The sequence below is a fragment of the Macaca mulatta genome, chromosome 10 (genome assembly GCF_049350105.2).
Source record: "Macaca mulatta isolate MMU2019108-1 chromosome 10, T2T-MMU8v2.0, whole genome shotgun sequence".
Taxonomy (NCBI): Eukaryota; Metazoa; Chordata; class Mammalia; order Primates; family Cercopithecidae; genus Macaca; species Macaca mulatta.
This window is the reverse complement of record NC_133415.1, coordinates 103,508,828-103,529,408: the sequence shown is the minus strand read 5'-3', so window position 1 is coordinate 103,529,408 and position 20,581 is coordinate 103,508,828. Positions and strand designations below refer to the sequence as shown.

Here is a 20,581-nt window from a genome sequence, read left to right as displayed (position 1 = left end):
CTCCAGCATGGCAGCTTGCTATGTCAAAGCAAGAAAGCCAAGAAGTGTGTGTGTGTGTGTGTGTGTGTGTGTGTGTGTGTGTGTGTGTGTACGCTCACATGAGAGAGAGGGAGAAAGAGAGGTGGAAGTCACTGTCTTTTATAACCTAATCTCGGAGGTGACATCCTGTCCCTTTTGCCATATTCTCCTCATTAGAAGTGTCCACCCATGGCCAGGCATGGTGGTTCATGCCTGTAATCTGAGAACTGTGGGAGGCTGAGGCAGGTGGCTCACTTGAGGTCAGGAGTTTGAGACCAGCCTGGCCAACACGGTGAAACCCTAAACAACTCAAATACAACTAAACATGACCCTAAACAACTAAAATACAACTAAAATAAACCCTAGACAACTAAAAACACAAAAATTAGCCAGGCATGGTGGTGCACGCCTGTAGTCCCAGCTACTCAGGAGGCTGAGGCAGGAGAATCACTTGAAGCCAGGAGGTGGAGGTTGCAGCGAGCAGAGATCGCACCACTGCACTCCAGCCTGGGTGTCAGGGTAAGACTCTGTCTCAAAATAAATCAAATAAATAAATAACAGAAGTGTCCACCCACACTCGTGCCAGGAGGTGGGATCACTGGAGGCCATGCTAGAAACTGCCTACCACAAGGCCAAGCCAAAGTTTGAACCCGGTCGGATCTGACTTAAAACCTGTCCTCCCGGAGGAAGCCAACTATAGAGCCTTGTTCTTCCCCAGTCCCAGAGACCAGCCACCTGTCTGCTGCCACGCAGGGTTGGAATTTAATCACACATTAGCCTCACTTCATGGGTGTTTACTGAGCGCCTACTATGTGCCAGACACAGTGCTCCACAGGATGGTGCGGTGCCTGCCCAGGGGAGTGCACTGCTGGTGACAGATACCCGTGCTGTACATTTACTCACCTGCCACGTGGGTCTGCAGAGAACACGTCTTTCTTTTTTTTTTTTTTTTTTTTTTTTTGAGACGGAGTCTTGCTCTGTCGCCCAAGCTGGAGTGCAGTGGTGCAATCTCGGCTTACTGCAAGCTCCTCCTCCCGGGTTCACGCCATTCTCCTGCCTCAGCCTCCTGAGTAGCTGGGACTACAGGCGCCCGCCACTGCGCCCGGCTAATTTTTTCTATTTTTAGTAGCGACGGGGTTTCACCATGGTCTCGATCTCCTGACCTTGTGATCCGCCCGCCTCGGCCTCCCAAAGTGCTGGGATTACAGGCGTGAGCCACCGCGCCCGGCCCACGTCTTTCTTTATTTCCTGCAACTGATCTGATATTTCTCACAAAGCCTACTCATAGGGCAACAAGGAAAAAAACTAGATTTAATTTAATCTGATCCAGTACTTTAGAGGCCTTTGGTAATGCTTGGTCTCAAATTTCCTTCTGCTCCTCCCAGCTTTTCTCTAAGCTGGCACTGGGTGGGTGGGGGTGGGGGTGTCCGGTTGTGGATGACGAGACTTCCCAGGAGGAGAGGGGTTTGGGTTTCCAGCCATGTCTGATGCCCAGGATTGCTGTTTGACTTTCTGGCATTTTGGCCGAAACCAGCAGCTGGTAAAACTCATGCTCTGGGCCTAGGCCTGCCTGGCTGACTTGGCCCTACCTTGGCTCAGAGCTCCCTCTTCTTCTCTTTTTTTTTTTTTTTTTTTTTTTTGAGACGGAGTTTCTGCTCTTGTTGCCCAGGCTGGAGCGCAATGGTGCGATCTCGGCTCACTGCAACCTCTGCCTCCCGGGTTCAAGTGATTCTCTTGCCTCAGCCTCCTGACCAGCTGGGATTACAGGTGCCCGCCACCATGCCTGGCTAATTTTTGTATTTTTAGTAGAGATGGGGTTTTGCCACGTTGGTCGGGCTGGTCTCCAACTCCTGACCTCAGGTGATCCACCTGCCTTGGCCTCCCAAAGTACTGGGATTACAGCCTTTTTTTTTTTCCCCAGAGCATTTCTGAATCTACTCTCTACTGCGTCTGACCCTTACCTGGGCCATCTACTCCCAGACCCTTCTGCAGGTCCCTCTGCCCCTCACCTTAATGAGGTGTCACCTACTGAGCAAGAACGCATTGAGCCCATCCTGGCCCGGAGAGGACCCAGTGCAGCCAAGGAAAGTGACACACCAGAGCTTCCTTCCTTTCCACTTGCTGCACCTCCAGAGGCCCCACCCCTAAGCTGCTGGAGGGTGGTCTCAGAACACTTTCCTCCCAAGCCCCCAGAGGGTCAGTGCACAGCAGTGGCTTCTAAACCTACTGTCTCGTAGCAAAGTCTGTGTTGATGATCAGGAACTGGATCTGCCATGGTCCTCTTTATTCCTTCTGTACAAATTCAAATATTTCCCAGGTAGCCAGGTGCCTCAGGCCTGAGAGGGGAAGCGCTACTTACCCAGAAAGGCCAAAGAGGAAAGCCCGCTAATATTTTTCGAGCTATTAATATTACCTGTTACCAAAATGATCACACACGTGATTAGTCACGATCGTGGAACAAGTGCCGAAGAAAAAACCTAAGAGTAATGAGGGTGTAAGGAGAGCGGCCTGACCTAGCCCGGGGCTCAGGAGAGGTGGTCCTGAACCAGGGTTGGGTAAGGGGATCCAGAAGGAAGAGTAGGGTGGCTGGGTGAAGAGGGGAGTGTGTATGTGCATGTGTGAGTGTGTGTGTGTGTGTGTGTGTGTGTAAGTGTGCGCCATGTGTGCATATATGAGCACACGTGTGCATGTGTGTGCACGTGTGAGCATGCATGTGCGAATGTGTGTGCTATGTGTGCATATGTGTATTATGTATATGTGAGCATATGTGTGCACATGTATGTGTGTGACTGTCCTGTGTGTGCATGTGAGCAGGTGCTGTGTGTGCACATGTGAACACATACGTGCATGTGTGCATGTGAATGCATGTCAAGTGCATGCGTGAGCTATGTGTGGTGTGTGCATGTGTGTGTGCAGCCTCATCATTTCCCGAATTTTTTTTTTTTTTTTGAGATGGAGTCTCATTCTGTCGTCCAGGCTGGAGGGCAGTGGCTTGGTCTTGGCTCACTGCAACTCCACCACCCGTGTTCAAGTGATTCTCGTGCCTCAGCCTCCCAAGTAGCTAGGATTACAGGCGCCCACTACCACACCCCGCTAATTTTTGTATTTTTAGTGGAGGTGGGGTTTTGCCATGTTGGCCAGGCTGGTCTTGAACTCCTGACCTCAAGAGATCTGCCCGCCTTGGCCTCCCAAAGTGCTGAGATTACAGGCGTGAGCTACTGTGCCTGGCCATTTCCCCTGATTTGAGGCACTCCATTCTCTGAGTCTGGATTGCTGGGTGGGTGTGTGTGGGAGAGGAACCACACTGAGGAGAGGGAATCGGATTCTCTGAGGATGAAGTGCAAAGGCTGGGGCCTCTGCAGGAAGCAGCTTTGCCTGTTCACGGGAAGCAGCTTCTGGAGCCTGAGTGGTTGGCACCACCAGGGACTGCAGTGGTGGCAGCAGCAGGGGCAGGAGGAGGAAGGGCACTGTGTCCCCCATTAGGAATGTCCTCCTCTCTTTCCTGCTGGGCTCAGAGCTGAGAACCAGGATACAGGTGGCCAGGCGCCTCCGTCAGCAGACTCAGGGGCCTGGGCAGAGTCAGTTTCCCCACCTGTGCACAGGGGAGAACGAGATCTGTCTCTGCCAGGAGGATGAGTGGATGGTTCTCCCTGGGCTGGCAGAGCAAGCCTCAGACTGAGGGCAGCCAGGGCACAGCAGGTCATACTCCCACGGCAGAATGATGCTGAGGTTCCCAGGGTGTCCCAAACACTCTTCCCACCCCCTGCCCCAGTCTCATGAGAGGGCCATGGACCCTGACACTGTGACTACCCTCTGCTAGTCAGGCAGACGCTAGTCACAGCGGCATCGAATCTCAGAAACAGCCATCGCAGTGGGCAGTATTAGTATCCCCTTTCCTCAGAAAGGGAAATGGAAGCTCAGAGAGGTTACGGAACTTACCCAGAATCACAAAGCAAGCGTGTGTCCCATGTCTATGTGATCCCAAAGCCTTTGCTCCTCTGACTCCCACAGCTGCTGTGTGACTTTTCACTTTCCTGAAAGGGAGAAGAAAACAATTTGCTGTAGAAAAAGCTTCAAGCCAGACTTCAGAAATGCCCAGAGCTGTGAGTTCAGTATCATGGCCCCTGCCCTCCCCTCTCTGTGCAGTGGCCGCGCAGTGAGCTGAGCCACGGTGAGGGTGTGTTAAGAACTTAAAGCAGAAACTCGATTTTGAAATGTTCAAGGACAAGGCCAGAAAGGCTCCTTTGGGGATGGGGTGGAGGTTTCAGTCCATTTAAGTGGGCTGGAGGGGAATTTTAACTTTGCCGGCTGATGGTTAATGTTCCCTTCCCAAGGTATTCATGATTTATGCTGATGCTTTAAAAGAAAATTTAGCCAAGCTAGGTTCAGAGTCCAGGAAACTAAGGACAAGGCTTTCAGGAAAGCTTTGTTTGGAGGGGAGGTTAGGAGGGATAGAAGAACACTCCAGATACCTCGCCTCCACTCACCCAAAGGAGAGGTCACCTTATCACATAAGACCGTAAGATAGCTCCCCAGGAGGGATCATGCTCCTAAGATGTTTCTTCCTACGTTCGAAGAAATGGGTGTCCAAGGCTGGGTGTGGTGACTCATGCCTGTAATCCCAGCACTTTGGGAGGCTGAGGCGGGTGGATCACTTGAGGCCAGGAGTTCGAGACCAGCCTGGCCAACATGGCGAAAACCCATTGCTACAAAAAATACAAAAATTAGCCAGGCATGGTGGCACGTGCCTGTAGTCCCAGCTACTTGGGAGGCTGAGGAGGGAGAATCGCTTGAACCCAGCAGAGGTTGCAGTGAGCTGAGATGGCACCACTGCACTCCAGCCTGGGCAAGAGTGAGACACTGTCTTAAAACAAAAACAAAAACAAAAAGCAAGCAAACAAACAAAAAAACAAGGAAATGAGTGTCCTGGCTGGGTGCAGTGGCTCATGCCTGTAATCCCAGCACTTTCAGAAGTCGAGGCAGGTGGGTCACCTGTGGTCAGGAGTTCGAGACCAGCCTGGCCAACAGGCAAAACCCCGACTCTACTAAAAATACAAAAATTAGCTGGGTGTGGTGGCGGGCGCCTGTAATCCCAGCTACTCGGGAGGGTGAGGCAGAAGGATGGCATGAACCTGGGAGGCAGAGCTTGCAGTGAGCCGAGATTGTGCCACTGCACTCCAGTCTGGGCGACAGAGCAAGATTCTGTCAAGAAAAGAAAAGGGAAAGGGAAAGAGAAAGAAAAGAGGGTGTCCTTTCTCTGTATTACAGGCCTCTTATCTTAGCTGAATTGAAGAAAAATGTGTATAAGGCCCTAGATATTCACTGTCATGTTAATAAACCCTTCCTTGGTATCCATTCTGGGGCCTGAATGGAAAAACGAAAGGCCCAGAATCTGGGCCTTGGGACTCAGCATTACAAGGGACAAGACCCTGATTTATACCAGCTTAAGCCAAGACGGGAATTTACTGGCTCATAAAATTTAGACGTCTGGGATTCAGTTTGGCTTTAGGTATAGCCGGATACAGTGAGGTGTGTGGAGATGGGGGCTTTAGGGCTGATTTTCCTTCACCTGGCTTGGAGGAGGTTCCTCGGCTGAACCAGTCATGGTGGCCAGAAGAATGTGGAGGTGACTGTCTGTGTTCTACTCCATGTAACTATGTGCACTGAACGTGCTGTGGGATCATTCACCATAAGAAACCCGCCCGGCAGTCGTGGAGGCTCACGCCTGTAGTCCCAGCACTTTGGGAGGCCGAGGCGGGTGGATCGCAAGGTCAGGAGTTAGAGACCAGCCTGGCCAACATGAGGAAACCCCATCTCTATTAAAGATACAAAAATTAGCCCCGTGTGGTGGTGCGCACCTGCCATCCCAGCTACTCAGGAGGCTAAGGCAGGAGAATTGTTTGAACCCAGGAGGCGGAGGTTGCAGAGCACTGAGATCATGCCGTTTGTCTATAGCCTGGGCAACAGGGCAAGACTCTGTCTCAGAAAAAAAAAAGAAAAAAGAAAAGGGGTCTCTGAGCCAAGGTAGAGCCAAGTCAGCCAGGCAGGCCTAGGCTCCAGCAATCTTCTTGCCTCAGCCTCCTGAGTAGCTGGGACCACAATCACACATCACCACAACCAGCTTTTTTTTTTTTTTGTATTTTTAGTAGAGTCGGGGTTTTGCCATGTTGCTCAAGCTGGTCTTCAACTCTAGGGCTCAAGTGATCCTCCTGCCTCGGCCTCCCAAAGGGCTGGGATTACAGGTGTGAGCCACTGCACCCAGCCAGTACCATGGGTTTTGTTTGTTTGTTTTGTTTTGTTTTTTGAGACAGGGTCTCCCTCTGTTGTCCAGGCTGGAGTACAGTGGCATGATCTCGGCTCACTGCAACCTCTGCCTCCCAGGTTCAAGTGATTCTCCTGCCTCAGCCTCCCAAGTAGCTGGGATTACAGGCATGCGCCACCATGCCTGGCTAATTTTTGTATTTTTAGTAGAGGCAGGTTTTTGCCATGTTGGCCAGGCTGGTCTCAAACTCCTAACCTCAGGTGATCCTCCTGCCCCGGCCTCCCAAAGTGTTGGGATTACAGGCTTAAGCCACCATGCCCGGCCGGGTTTCTTCTTTACCCCCTCTTTTTCACTTCATAGTAGACACAGCACCCTTTCCTAGTGAGCCCAAACACAGCCTCAGACTCTATCTCAACACTATACCCAAAGCAACCAGTATCTCCCACCTTGGCGTTGGAACCTGAGCCAAAACTCTTCATAATTCCTGCTCCAAGCAGATGGAGATGGAAAAGCGCACTCTGAGCGTTGAGTGATCTGCCCAGTGTCACAGGGAACTCAGGCACACAACCCTCCTGACTCAGCCAGCCCCCTTTCCTGTGGGATCCTGCCTGGTGTGAGCCTTGAAAGCAGGTCTGTCCCTCAGTGGAGATTTCCACTCCAGGCAGCAGCTCCACGTGCACATGGAGAAGAAACAGACTTGAGGTCAGAGCAAAGCCAACAGCGCGACTGCCGACCCAGCTCTCAGGGGTGGCACACAGACAGGCGGGAGGGCTCACAGCCTAGCAGCCACACTGTCCCCCACAGAGATCTCACTGGGCTTCACGGTGTCCTACCTTAAATATTAGGTTGGTGCAAAAGTGATTGCAGTTTTTGTCCTTGAAAGTAATATATTGGGACCAGGTGCGGTGGCTCACGCCTGTAGTCCCAGCACTTTGGGAGGCCGAGGCAGGTGGATCACATGAAGTCAGGAATTCGAGACCAGCCTGACCAACATGGTGAAACCCCGTCTCTACTAAAAATACAGAAATTAGCCGGGTGTAGTGGCGAGCGCCTGTAATCCCAGCAAGTCAGGAGGCTGAGGCAGGAGAATCACTTGAACCCGAGAGGCGGAGTTTGCAGTGAGCCGAGACCACGCCATTGCACTCCAGCCTGGGGAATAAGAATGAAACTCTGTCTCAAAAAAAAAAAAAAAAAAAAGAGAGAGAGAGAGAAAGTAATAAGTCATATATTAGGTATTCAAGCATTAGATACAATTAAATCTAATAATGTGCTCGAGTTGGCGGCCACTCAAATGGTGAGGGAGGCGAGGTGTTTTCCTTTGGGGATGGGGATCAGGGTTTTGTCTTGGACGGTGGGACAAACGGCTGGCAGCAGTCTAGGGAAGCCAGAAAGTGGAGAGTAAATCCTGAGGTGGCCATGATTCTGCCAGCTCAGCTTTGCCCAATGAAGGGGAGAAAACAGGTGGCAGAGAGCCAGCCGCTTGTTTGCCATAGGAAGGCACTGAAAGGCTGTCCTGACCTCTAGGGGCCTCTTGTGATATGAACTTCATCATTGTAGGGAGCTGACCTTGGGGTCATGTGCTCACCACGCCAAGACCTTCACATGCGTTATGCTGATTAGTATTCACAGAATAGCCCTGGGAGGCAGGTGGAGTTATTCCCTCTGATCAGATGCTGCACTGGGGACTTGGAGAGGTGGAGTCGCACTGCCTGACCCTGGCTCTTAGCCACTGTGCCATACTCCACGGGCTGGCAGACACTGTGAAGCAGAACAGAACAGGGTATGTGAGTCACCTGACAATCATTAAGCACGTTGTAGCGAGCAGTAGGTCTGGGTAAGGTGATGGGAGGCAGCATGCGGGAGTCCCAGCCTCAGGTCACTTGCTGAAGGACAGAGGTGCACTGGAGAAAATGTGGCCTCGGAGGCAGAATCACGTCAGTGAATACCTGTGTGACTCACTCAGTTGAGCTCAGGGCCTACAAACAGGTGCAGTCAGCAGTTTGAAAACTTTTTTTTTTTTTTTTTTTTGAGATAGTCTCTCTCTGTCACCTGGGCTGGAGTACAGTGGTGAGATCTTGGACCACTGCAACCTCCACCTCCCCGGTTCAAGTGATTCTTCTGGCCTCAGTCTGCAGAGTAACTGGGACTACAGGCATGCGCTATGACACCTGGGTAATTTTTATATTTTTGGTAGAGACAAGGTTTCACCATGTTGGCCAGGCTGGTCTCGAACTCCTGACCTCAAGTGATCCGCCCGCCTCGGCCTCCCAAAGTGTTGGGATTACAGGCGTGAGCCACTGTGTCCGGCCTGAAAACTTCTTGTCTAGTACAAACTCCCATTGTACACGTGAGAAAGCTGAGGCTCGGAAAGAATTGACTTGCCCCTTGTCACCATGGCCAGAGAGTGGTGGGATCAGGACTGGGATCCTCCCTGGGGTCCTGGTCCAGTGGATACCCCTGTGGGTCCAGAGAGAAGGTATGAACTGTGATGGAAGGGCAGTGGTGGGCCACCTGAGAGGAGGGTCCTGGGTGGGCAGAGGCATCCGGGCACACCAGATGGAGAAATAGCTTAGAGCACTGTGTCTTGCTGTCTGCAACAACTCCCCAGGGGAGGGATGACAGCGGTCACGGCTGCACCTGTGAAGTCCACCACCTGGGCTCCAACCTAGCCCTGCCACTCTCCAGCCAGTGGCTCTGGGTGAGTCATGTCACCTGCCTGAACCTCCTGGACCTCAGCACCTTCCTCTCAAGGGACATTATCCCACAGCCCATTGCCTGGCCCTTAGTGCCCAATTTCACCAATATGACCAATTATGACTGCTTATTTATTTCCATTTGGAAATTTACTTTTTTTTTACTTTTTTTTTTTTTTTTTGAGATGGAGTCTCACTCTGTTGCCCAGGCTGGAATACAGTGGCGCAATCTCGGCTCGCTGCAAGGTCCGCCTCCCGGGTTCACACCATTCTCCTGCCTCAGCCTCCCGAGTAGCTGGGAATACAGGCTCATGCCCAGCTAATTTTTTTGTATTTTTAGTAGAGACGGGGTTTCACCATGTTAGCCAGGATGGTCTGCATCTCCTGACCTCCTGATCTGCCCGCCTGGGCCTCCCAAAGTGCTGGGATTACAGGTGTGAGCCACCGCGCCCGGCTGGAAATTTACTTTTAATTCCTTTTGGCTTTCCCCTTCTCTGAGGGCTCCTTCTTTAGAGGGTCCTGCCCTGGATGAAGACAAAAGCAGATACTCCCAGGTAGTCTGGGACACACCCACGCCTCCCATGGGTCTGGAAGTGGCTGGAGGAAGAGTGAGTCTGTGGCTGATCCTTTTCCTCATCAGGAGTCAGCTCCTTGGAGCCTCCAGGGATGTCTGAAGTGGCTGCTGATTGCGGAACCAGCTGGAAGGGAAATTAGAGGGCAGATGTGGCCACAACGGAGGCTGCAGCAGTCAGAGCTTCCCCGCAGTGTAGTGGGACAGGTGCCACGCCTGGAGCCCCTCAGCCCCATGTTCAGATCCCAGCGTCGTCACTGCCTGCCTGTCGAGTGGATGTGATTCCTCCCATGGTCGGCTGAACTGGCTATGAACAGCAGCTGTCCCATGCGGGAGCCCAGGGGAAATGGAAAACATCTCCGCCCCAGGCCAGCTTCCCCTTCTCTCCCAGGCCCCGACCTGCCCTTTAGACTCAGGAGTCCCTGCTTCACCCTTTGTCCGGAACCTTCAAGAGACAACACAACTCTGATAACAGCAGTTCCGAGGCTGAGAAGGGGGGTTGTCGTGGGGACAGCGTGTTCCTGCAGCTAAGCCTTAGCCTCTTTGCCTCTCCTCAGAATGCTTCAGCCCAGGAAAGGGGAACTTGTCACTTGGGACTTACAGGGACACTGTTTTGAATGTAAACTCTCCCAAAGAGCCTCTGCCTGCTTTAGGGAGGAATGTTTGTTTGGGTTCTATGAATCAGAAACCTACTCTACCAATTTCAGGTTTAAAAAGGATGGGTCACGAGGCTATGGAGATGTTTCTCTTGGTTATTAAAAATATGTTAGGCTGGGTGCAGTGGTACATGCCTGTAATCCCAGCACTTTGGGAGGTAAAGACAGGAGGATTGTTTGAGCCCAGGAGTTGAAGACTGGCCTGGGCAACATAGTGAGACTGTGTCCCTACAAACCTACAATTTTTTTTTTTTTAGACGGTCTCGTTCTGTTGCCCAGGCTGGAGTGCAGTGGCATGATTTTTGCTCACTGCAACCTCTGCCTCCCGCGTTCAAGCGATTCTCCTGCCTCAGCCTCCCAAATAGCTGGGATTATATGCATGCACCACCACGCCTGGCTAATTTTTGTATTTTCAGTAGAGACGGTTTTTCACCATGTTGGTCAGGTTGGTCTCGTACTCCTGACCTCAAGTGATCCACTCACCTCGGCCTCCCAAAGTGCTGGAATTACAGGCATGAGACACGGCACCCGGCCTCTACAAAATTTTGTTTTTTAAATTAGCCAGGTGTGGTGGTTCCTGTAGTTCCAGCCACTTGGAGGGCATAAGTGGGGGGTGCTGAGGTGGGAGGATCCCTTGAGCCCAGGAGATCGAGGCTACAGTGAGCTGTGTTTGTGCCACTGCACTCCAGCCTGGGTGACAGAGCAAGACCCTATCTCAAAAAAAAAAAAAAAAAAAGTTAAATCCCAGAAAACCCAATGACACTAATTTAAAGGAAGATTTGTTGGTTCATGTAACAGAAAGTTCAGGGGTAGTGCTGTGATTTGGATAGGGGTTGTCTGTCTCCAGCAAAACTCATGTTGCAATTTGATCCCCAGTGTGGCAGTGATGGGAGTTAGGGCCTAGTGGGAGGTGTTTGGGCTATGGAGGTGAATTCCTCATGAATGGCTTGGAAGTGCCACCCTCTCGCTGGTGAGTGAGTTCTTGCTGTCATTCTCGTGAGACTGAATTGGTTCTCCATCTAACCCATTGCTGTGAGAGTGGGTTATTATAAAGCCATGATGACCTTCAGGTTTTCCCCCGTTTTGCAGTCTCCCTTCTGTTTTCCCTTTTCCTGAATGTGGTGATGCAACGTGTAAGCCCTTGCCAGAAGTCAGGGCCATCCCTTTAAATGTCTCAGCCTGCAGAATTATAAAATGAAATAAGCCTCTTTTCTTTATGCATTACCCAGTCACAGGTATTCTTTTATAGCAACACAAAACAGACTAAGACAAGTAGAGTGGGTTTCAGGTGAAGCTTGATCCAGCCACTTAGCTCTATCACTGGGATCCAGAATCCCACAGCACCCGCTCCTCTTTCTATATGGATGTACTCCCAGAATGACCACCCCACATCCAGGTATCCATGACCTTTTAACTCAAGTAGCTGAACCAGCAGGAACATCCTGTGTCTCTTGATCCACATTTCTGAGGGAGGGAATCCAGTACCCAGGCTCATCCTTTTAGGGCATGCGTCTGAAGTCATGTTTGTGGCCAGTGAGTGAATGGTCTCTCCCGGGTCCGGTGTCCGTAGCTTGCTCAGTCATCAGTGGCCAGACCATGTGGGTCACATGCCTCCTCCACCTCCTTAGAGACAGGGTGTCTGAGAAGGGGTCACAGATAGGTCAGTCACCCCAATACCTCCCCAGAGAAGTCAGGACTCAGCTGGTGAGTCTCCAAGGACCCCGTAACTCCTCCCTGGCCTGGAAACCACCCAAAGAGGCCTATTTTGGTCTTAATTTGTAATTTTGGGACAATTTTAAGTTTGGTTCTGGTTAGAATTTTTTTTTTTTTTTTTTTGAGACAGAGTTTTGCTCTTGTCACCTAGGCTGGAATGCAATGGTGCAATCTCGGCTCACTGAAACCTCTGCTCCCATCCGCCTCCCAGGTTCAAGCGATTCTCCTGCCTCAGCCTCCCGAGTAGCTGGGATTACAGGTGCCTGCCACCATGTCCGGCTAATTTTTGTATTTTTAGTAGAGACGGGGTTTTGCCATGTTAGCCAGGCTGGTCCTGAGCTCCTGACCTCAGGTGATCCACCCCCGTCAGCCTCCCAAAGTGCTGGGATTACAGTCGTGAGCCACCACACCCGGCCCTGGTTAGAACTTTTATGCCTGGGTATTTCCTGATGTTTTGTTTCTGGTTCATTCAGGAGGAGAAATTCAGACTTCGGTTCAGGAAATGGTTTTAATCACTGTCCCCAAGAAATCGGCCAACAAGTACACGTGTCCACCATGAGGTGGAAAACCCAGAATCATTTTCAGATGGCTGTTAACCAGCGGCAGGATGGCTGCTGCAAGCAAACGCTGTATTATTATTTTTTTTATTTCATACCAGGAAAAGGGTTTTATCTTCAAAACAATGTATCCACGTCACTAATCGGTCTGGAAGAACTTGTTTGGCCAAATTTAGAACCCACAATAAGGTCAGAGAGAATAAATTTAGAACTGAACTCTGAGCTCTCAGGGCCAGCAGTTCCGTTTGGCACTGTGTACTTGCTAACTCCATCTGCCACCTTGAGCTTGACTGTATTTCCCCTTTACCTCCCAGGTCCACCAGAATTTGCAGGATAACGTAGCCTTGGAGAGTAAGACCTGGCATCTAAACCTGTCTTCACCATTTAGAAGCTGCGTGACTCTAGGAACGTGTTTCACCTCTCTGAGCCTTAGTTTCATCATCTTTTAAAGAAGGATGGAGGTAATAATAACATCTTATAAAATAACACGTTGCAAAGATTGATTAGAATTTTTTTTTTTTTTTCTTGAGACAGAATCTTGCTCTGTTTCCCAGGCTGCAGTGCAGTGGGGCAGTTACAGCCCACTGTAATGTTGATCTCCTGAGTCTAATCAATCCTCCCACCTCAGCCTCCTGAGTAGTAGGCATGTGCCACCACACCTGGCTAATTTTAAAAAATTTTATTTTGTAGAGATAGGATCTCACTCTGTTGTCCAGGCTATTTTGTAGAGATAGGATCTCACTCTGTTGTCCACTCTGCTGTCTCACTCTGTTGTCCATCTCACTCTGAGCCCAGGTCTTGAACTCCTGGGCTCAAGTGATCCTCCCAGCTTGGTCTCCCAAAGTGCTGGGATTACAGGTGTGAGCCACCTCTCCCAGTTCAACCATTCTGATTTCTGTCTCTGAATTTGAGTACTCTAGGAACCTCATATAAAAGGAATCGTACAATACTTGTCCTTGTGTAATGGGCACGTTGTCTTAGCATAATGTCTTCATGGTTCATCCATGTTGTCACATGGGTCAAAATTTTCTTCTTTTTTAAGTCTGAATAATATCTCCTTGCATATATACACACCACATTTTGTTTATCTATTCATTTGTCAGTGGACATTTGGGTCTCTTGCACCTTTTGGCTATGATGGATAATATGGCTGTGAATATAGATGTACAAATATTTGTTAGAGTCCCTGCTTTTGCTTCTTTTGGATATATACACAGAAGTTTGATTAAGACATTTTATGGAGGCTGGGTGTGGTGTCTTACACCTATAATCCCAGTACTTTGGGAGGCCGAGGTAGGAGGATCACTTGAGCCCAGGAGTTTGAGACCAGCCTGGGCAACAGACTGAGGCCCTGTTACTACAAAAAAAAAAAAAAATTAGCCAGGCATAGTGGTGCACCTGTAGTCCTAGCTACTTAAAAGGGAGGCTGATGCAAAAGGATCCCTTGAGCCCAAGAGTTCAAGGTTGTAGTGAAGTATGATCGCACCACTGCACTCCAGCCTGGGTAACAGGTAAGACCCTGTCTCTCTCTAAAAAATGAAAAAGATATTTACCCTATGTTTGGCATATAGTAAACGCTTAACACATTGTAGCCAATAAAACCAGTATTAGAAAAATACTGGGTGAAATTTTTAAAGTGCAGATTTAAGAATGAGATGTCATTTTTGCCTGTCAAATTAACAATAACTAAAAGGTAATAATCCTCAATGCAGCTGGGATGTGGTAAGATGGGTCTCTCTCTCTCTCTCTTTTTTTTTTTTTGAGATAGAGTCTCACTCTGTTGCCCAGGCTAGAGTACAGCAGTGTGATCTTGGCTCACTGCAACCGCCACCTCCTGGGTTCAAGCAATTCTCCTGCCTCAGCCTCCCGAGTAGCTGGGATTACAGGCATGTGCCACCATGCCTGGCTAATTTTTGTATTTTTAGTAGAGATGAGGTTTTGCCATGTTGGCCAGGCTAGTCTCGAACTCCTGACCTCAAGTGATCCGCCTGCCCAGGCCTCCTAAAGTGCTGGGATTATAGGCGTGAACCACCACGCCTGGCCTCTTTCTTTGTGTGTGTGGAGAGATGGGGTCTCACTATGTTGCCAGGGCTGGTCTTGAACTCCTGGGCTCAAGCGATCCTCCAACCTTGGCCTCCCAAAGTGTTGGGACTATAGGTATGAGCCACCTCGCTTGGCCATAGGGTTCTCTCATACATCTGTAGCTAATCTTTCTAGAAAGCAACTTGCAGTGCTAAATATGGTATATCAAGGCTCTTGGAAGTGATCATACTATTTGATCAATCATTTAACTTCTGAGAATTCATCCCAAAGACAGAGCCTCAAACATAGACCAAGATTTGGGTCTAGAGATGTTTATCACAGCAATCTTTATAATATTGTGGAAGCAACCTCTATTTCCATCCATAGGAAACGGTTTAAAAACTAATGTATGGACTATTTTGCAGTCATTAGAAATGCTTGGCTGGGCACGGTGGCTCATGCCTGTAATCCCAGCACTTTGAGAGGCCAAGGCGGGCGGATCACGAGGTCAGGAGATCGAGACCATCCTGGCTAACACGGTGAAACCCTGTCTCTACTAAAAAATAGAAAAAATTAACCAGGTTTGCTGGTGAGCGCCTGTAGTCCCAGCTACTTGGGAGGCTGAGGCAGGAGAATGGTGTGAACCCGGGAGGCGGAGCTTGCAGTGAGCCGAGATCACGCTACTGCACTCCAGCCTGGGCAACAGAGCGAGATTCCGTCTCAAAAAAAAAGAAATGCTTACGAGTTGACTGGGCGCGGTGGCTCACGCCTTGTAATCCCAGCACTTTGGAAGGCCAAGGTGGGTGGATCACGAGGTCAGGAGTTTGAGACCAGCCTGACCAATGTGGTGAAACCGCGTCTCTACTAAAAGTACAAAAATTAGCCGGGTGTGGTGGCGGATGCCTGTAATCCCAGCTACTCAGGAGGCTGAGGCAGGAGGATCATTTGAACACAGACAGGAGTTTGAGGCCCGCCTGGGCAACACAGCAAGACTCTGCCTCTAAAATGAGGCAATGAAACAGGAAACTGTATACACTATATTGTTTTATGAAAAAGAGATAAATATTGTATATATTTCTCCTATAAAATAGGTACTGTTTGCATTTACTGTTGCTGAACCTTCACTAAGCTCTATATATACTTTCTCTTGTTTACTCCTCCCAACAATCAAAGAGGTAGGTACTATTGTTACACCATTTTACAGATGAGGAAACAGAGGTTCCAAGTGGTAACATGATTCTCAGGGTTACACAGCCAGCAAATAGCAGAGCTAGGATTCAAACCCAGGCCCTTCAACTCCAAAGAGTATGAAAGAAGGGGACAGCCTGGCCAACATGGTGAAACCCTGTCTCTACTAAAAATACAAAAATTAGCCGGGCATGGTGATGTGGGCCTATAGTCCCAGCTGCTCAGGGGGCTGAGGCAGGAGAATCGCTTGAACCCAGGAGGCAGAGGTTGCAGTGAGCCGAGATCACACTACTGCACTCCAGCCTGGGCAACAGTGAGACTCCGTCTCAAAAAGGAAAGAACAATTCTGCAGTCAACCCTAACCTAACCATAGGAATGATTTTTACTTTCTTCTTCATAGTTGTCTGTATTTTTTTCCCAAACTGGGAGGAGGTAGAGGGAGCAATTTACTAGATAAAAAGGGAAAGAAAGAAAGAATTGCTAGTTTCAAGCAGGCATCTTTGAAGATAAAACATGAAGGTCTCGTGCCTCATGCCACGAACTCAGTTCGTGTTCATCTTTTTTCTGGTTAAAGAAGAGCAGAGTGTCCTGGCTGAGTCTTTTGGCTGATTACTTAATAATGGGAGGGTGTGCTGTGGACACACACACACACACACACACACACACACACAGCCCACGCCAACCGAGACAGGAGGGAGACAAAACCCAGCAGTAGCCAAAACTCTGCTAGATCGATGCAGACTGTTACAGGCGCAGCTTTCCAAAAAGCAGAGCTCAGTGAAATAAATATTTTTCCTGTGAGAAGAGGCTTAAGTCGGCGATCTTAACAACCCCCCAATTCATTCCAGATCCACTCAGAGCAGCTGGCGTCAGCGGGCCCATCTTGATACACTTAGGTTTGCTTGCTAACTGCAGTGAGCCCGTGTGTCTGGCTGCTTTCACCCACTGGGCAGTGTGCCCTGGGGCACTGGGCAGGGGGGCAAGGAGGAGTTTGTCCCTGGGGAACCCTCTTCCCACTCCCTCAGCTCCCCACAACTTCTGGGGGTTTCTCACTTTTTTTTCCCCTGTAAAACCACTATTTAATCTAAACTGGAGGCCTGAGAACTCAACCTCTTCTTGGCAAAAGGCTCCATTCTCTTAGTCCTGGAGACAATATGCAGGAAGAATGTACAGTCAGGGACTCAGGAAACATACAAATGGAAAGTCTGGGTTACCTCAAAAAGCGGGAGCTTCACTACCCAGGGAGAAATTCATTGATTGGTTCATTTACAATGGTTGGCTGGGTGCAGTGGCTCATGCCCATAATCCCAGCACTTTAGGGGGCCAAGTTGGGCGAATGGATGGCTTGAGGCCAGGATTTTGAGACCCGACTTGGCAACACAGCGAAACCCCATCTCTACTAAAAATCCAAAAAGTAGCTGGTGTGGTGGTGCATGCCTGTAGTCCCAGCTACTCGGGGAGTTGAGGTGGGAGAATCACCTGAGTTTGGGAAGTTGAGGCTGCAGTGAGTGGTGCTGGCGCCATTGCATACCAACCTAGGGGAAAGATTGAGATGCTGTCTCAAAACAAACAAACAAAAACTGCCAAACATGCAAAAACAAAGCGATGTTTAATTGAATCACCTCCTAAGTGTAAGATGTGGAACAAAGCTGATATAAGAGAGGACAAAGCCACTGGAGATACAGATTCATTCATTCATCTATCCCTCCATTCATTCGTTCATGGAAATTTGCTGAGTGCCTCCTATATGTTAGGTCGTCTCCTCCTAGTGCTGAGGACTTAGTAGTGAACCACGCAGACAAAAACCCTACCTCCTGGGTGGGTCATGAGGTCAGGAGTTCGAGACCAGCCTGGCCAACAGAGTGAAACCCCGTCTCTACTAAAAATACAAAAATTAGCCGGGCGTGATGGCGGGCACCTGTAGTCCCAGCTACTTGGGAAGCTGAGGCAGGAGAATCAATTGAACCCAGGAGATGGAGGTTGCAGTGAGCCGAGATCGCGCCACTGTACCCCAGCCTGGGCGACAAGAGCAAAATTTCATCTAAAAAGAGAAAAAACTGTGCTTCCTAGTACTTGCCTCCTAGCACTTCTAGTTGGGATGACAGACATCAGACAAGGACAAGGTAATGTATGGAATGTCAGATGGTATTAAACGCTAAAGAGAAAAATAAAGCAGGAAAAGGGAATTGGGAGATAGGGGGCTCGGTGGTCACACTTACAGATGAGGGGCCAGGAAAGGCTTCATGAGAGGGTATATTGAAGTCACAACCTGCAGGAGATGAGGGGAGCGCATTAAATAACAGTGACCCCTGGATCACGCAAGTCCCTTTTCAATGATCTTTCAGTGCTGATTATGCCAATGAGAAATACCCCAGGCGGGTGGATTGCTTGACTCTAGGAGTTTGAGACCAGTCTGGGCAACATGGCAAAACCCTGTCTCTACAAAAAAAATACAAAAAGTAGCCGAGTGTGGTGGTGCATGCCTGTGGTCCCACCTACTTGGGAGGCTGAGGTGGGAGAATTGCTTATACCCGGGAGGCAGATGTTTCAGTGAGACAAGATGGCATCACTGCACTCTAGCCTGGACAACAGAGGGAGACCCCGTCTCAAAAAAAAAAAAAAAAAAAAAAAAAAAAAGCCAAGTGTGGTGGCATATGCCTGTAATCCCGGGAGGCTGAGGCAGGAAAATTGCTTGAACCCAGGAGGCAGAGGTTGCAGTGAGCCAAGATCGTGCCACTGCACTCCAGCCTGAGTAATAGAGGGAGACTGTCTCAAAAAAAAAAAAAAAAAAAAAGTATAGAATTTAGTGGGGTTTTTTTTTGTTTGTTTTGGTTTTGTTTTTTGGCATATTCACAAAGCTGTGCAACCATCACCACTAGCAGTTTTACCCCAAAAAGAAACCCCATACCTATTAGTAATGACTCCCATTCTCCCCTCCCCCAACTTCTGGCAATGACTGATCCACTTTCTGTCTCTCTGGATTTGCCTGCTCTGGACTTGGATGTCAGCGGAGCCATACCTTCTGTGGCCTGCTGTGTCTGCCTTCTTTCACTTAGCGTACTGTTTTCAGGGTTCATCTGTCTCGCAGCCTGCATCAGGGCTTGGTCTCTTTTATATGGCCCTATCGTGTCCCTTTGTATGACTGTCCCACATTTTGTTTACCCACTCATCAGCTCATAAACATTTGAGCTGTTTTTACCTCTTGGCTACTATGAATAACGATGCTCTGAATGTCTGTGTACAGGTTTTGCGTGGACATATGTTGACATTGCTCTTGGATGTATACTTAGGAGTGGAATTGCCGGGTCGTATTTACATGTAACCATTTGCTTAATTTCATACTTAACCATTTGAGGAACTGCCAAGCTGTTTTCCAAACCAGCTGTGTGCTCTTACTTGTCACCAGCAGTGTACCAGGGTTTTAGTTGCCCCACATCCTCTCCAGCGCTTGCTGTGGTCTGTCTTTTGAATGATGGCCACCCTAGTGTGTGTGTGTGTGTGTGTGTGTGTGTGTGTGTGTGTGTGTGTGTGTATATAGTGGTATCTCCCTGGGGATTTGAGCTGCATGCCCAGTCGTCAGGACTTCGGTCAAGGCTGTGCTTATGGGTATAGAGAGGGCTCGGCGATTTCTTTTTTCTTTCCTTTTCTTTTCTTTATTTTATTTTATTTTTTAGACAGAATCTCTCTCTGTCACCCAGGCTGGAGTGCTGTGGTGCAATCTTGGCTCACTGCAACCTCCACCTCCCAGGCTCAAGCGATTCTCCTGTCTCAGTCTCCCGAGTAGCTAGGATTACAGGCGCCTGCCACCATGCCTGGCTAATTTGTGTATTTTCAGTAGGGATGGGGTTTCACCATGTTGGCCAGGCTGGTCTTGAACTCCTGGCCTCAAGTGATCCACCTGCCCCAGCCTCCCAAAGTGCTGGGATCATAGGTGTGAGCCACCGTGCCCAGCCTCGGTGATTTCTTGAGGGACAGTCAGTGGGGCCTCAGGGTTTGGAACCTGGGAGGATTTGGGAGTGGGATAGGCCTGGGGAGAGTACATGCCAGGGACAGAACTGGGAGACTGGACCCACCCTCTTCCTGGGCCCAGGGTCACCTCCTCCCTTAACAGTGTAAGGCCTTCGTCTCAGGCTTCATTTTAGACCAAGAGAAAGAGGTTCTACAGCAGAACTCTAAATACAAATCCTTCCTCAGGGAAGCCAATGCAAAGGGAATCTTGAGGAGGGAGCTCCACTCAGGCCTATGCCGGACTCCAAGGGGGAGTTCAAAGACATAAGGTTTTGTCTTTGCCCCGCCATATCCGCAAGAACATAACGCATGTACCATCTACTTTCCCCAAAGTTGTGATTTTCTGTTCAGGTTCCTGATTCCCTAATTGGCCTGTAGCTCCCAGAGCAGCAGATCTGGGCTCCTCCCTATCTTCTTTGGTGTGTGGGCAGTTCATTGAAGAACACTGGTGCATTGGTGTTAGTTCTCAGCTGGTTTCTAATATTTAACATATACAGTGTTTCTTGAGCTATTACTATGTGTCCTTACGACACATACCCTGCTCTGATGATTTCCGTGCATTTTATTTCCACTGCTCTTTCACAGAGGAGGAAACCGAGGATATAAGAGGTGAGCAAGGGAGTGTGGACAGCGTTCCACAGCCAGTGGATGGAATTGCCAAGATTTGAGCATCGTTCCGTCTGACTCCAGAGCCTTTGTCTCTAACCACTAGACTATACTGGGAGGGTAGATTGAGTAGGAGCCTTCCATTTTCAGGCTTCCTTGACAGAGGGTGTATTGGTTTTCTATGGCTGTGTAACAAATGATCCCAGACCTAGCAGCTTAAAACAATATCCGTGTATGAGCTCACAGCTGTGTTGGTCCAGAGTCTGCTCATCACAAGGCTGAAATGC

The 20,581-nt window shown here is 49.4% G+C and overlaps 1 protein-coding gene and 1 long non-coding RNA gene across 11 annotated transcripts in view; one reads left to right on the top strand and one right to left on the bottom strand.

Moving 5' to 3' along the window:
- RIPOR3 (RIPOR family member 3) overlaps positions 1 to 20,581 on the top strand; it is a 105,191-nt gene that overhangs the window by 19,159 nt on the left and 65,451 nt on the right. For 3 of the 10 annotated variants that reach the window (XR_013400050.1, XM_077951984.1, XM_077951988.1), the window contains exons 2-3: positions 12,065 to 12,172; positions 12,785 to 12,931. The exons of 4 other annotated variants lie outside the window; for them this stretch is intronic. Coding sequence is in view for 3 of the 6 variants with exons in the window: in XM_077951984.1 (XP_077808110.1) it covers positions 12,926 to 12,931 (6 nt within the window). In the remaining 3 variants the exon portion in view is untranslated. The remainder of the gene's footprint in view (positions 1 to 12,064; positions 12,173 to 12,784; positions 12,932 to 20,581) is intronic. 3 more of the 10 variants (XM_077951989.1, XM_015148784.3, XM_077951986.1) reach the window with 1 other exon arrangement.
- LOC144332190 (uncharacterized) lies at positions 11,703 to 18,785 on the bottom strand. The gene is made up of 3 exons (XR_013400052.1): positions 18,700 to 18,785; positions 17,900 to 17,949; positions 11,703 to 11,839 (listed from the first exon to the last, which is right to left on the bottom strand). It is a non-coding gene; the product is annotated as an uncharacterized LOC144332190 (long non-coding RNA).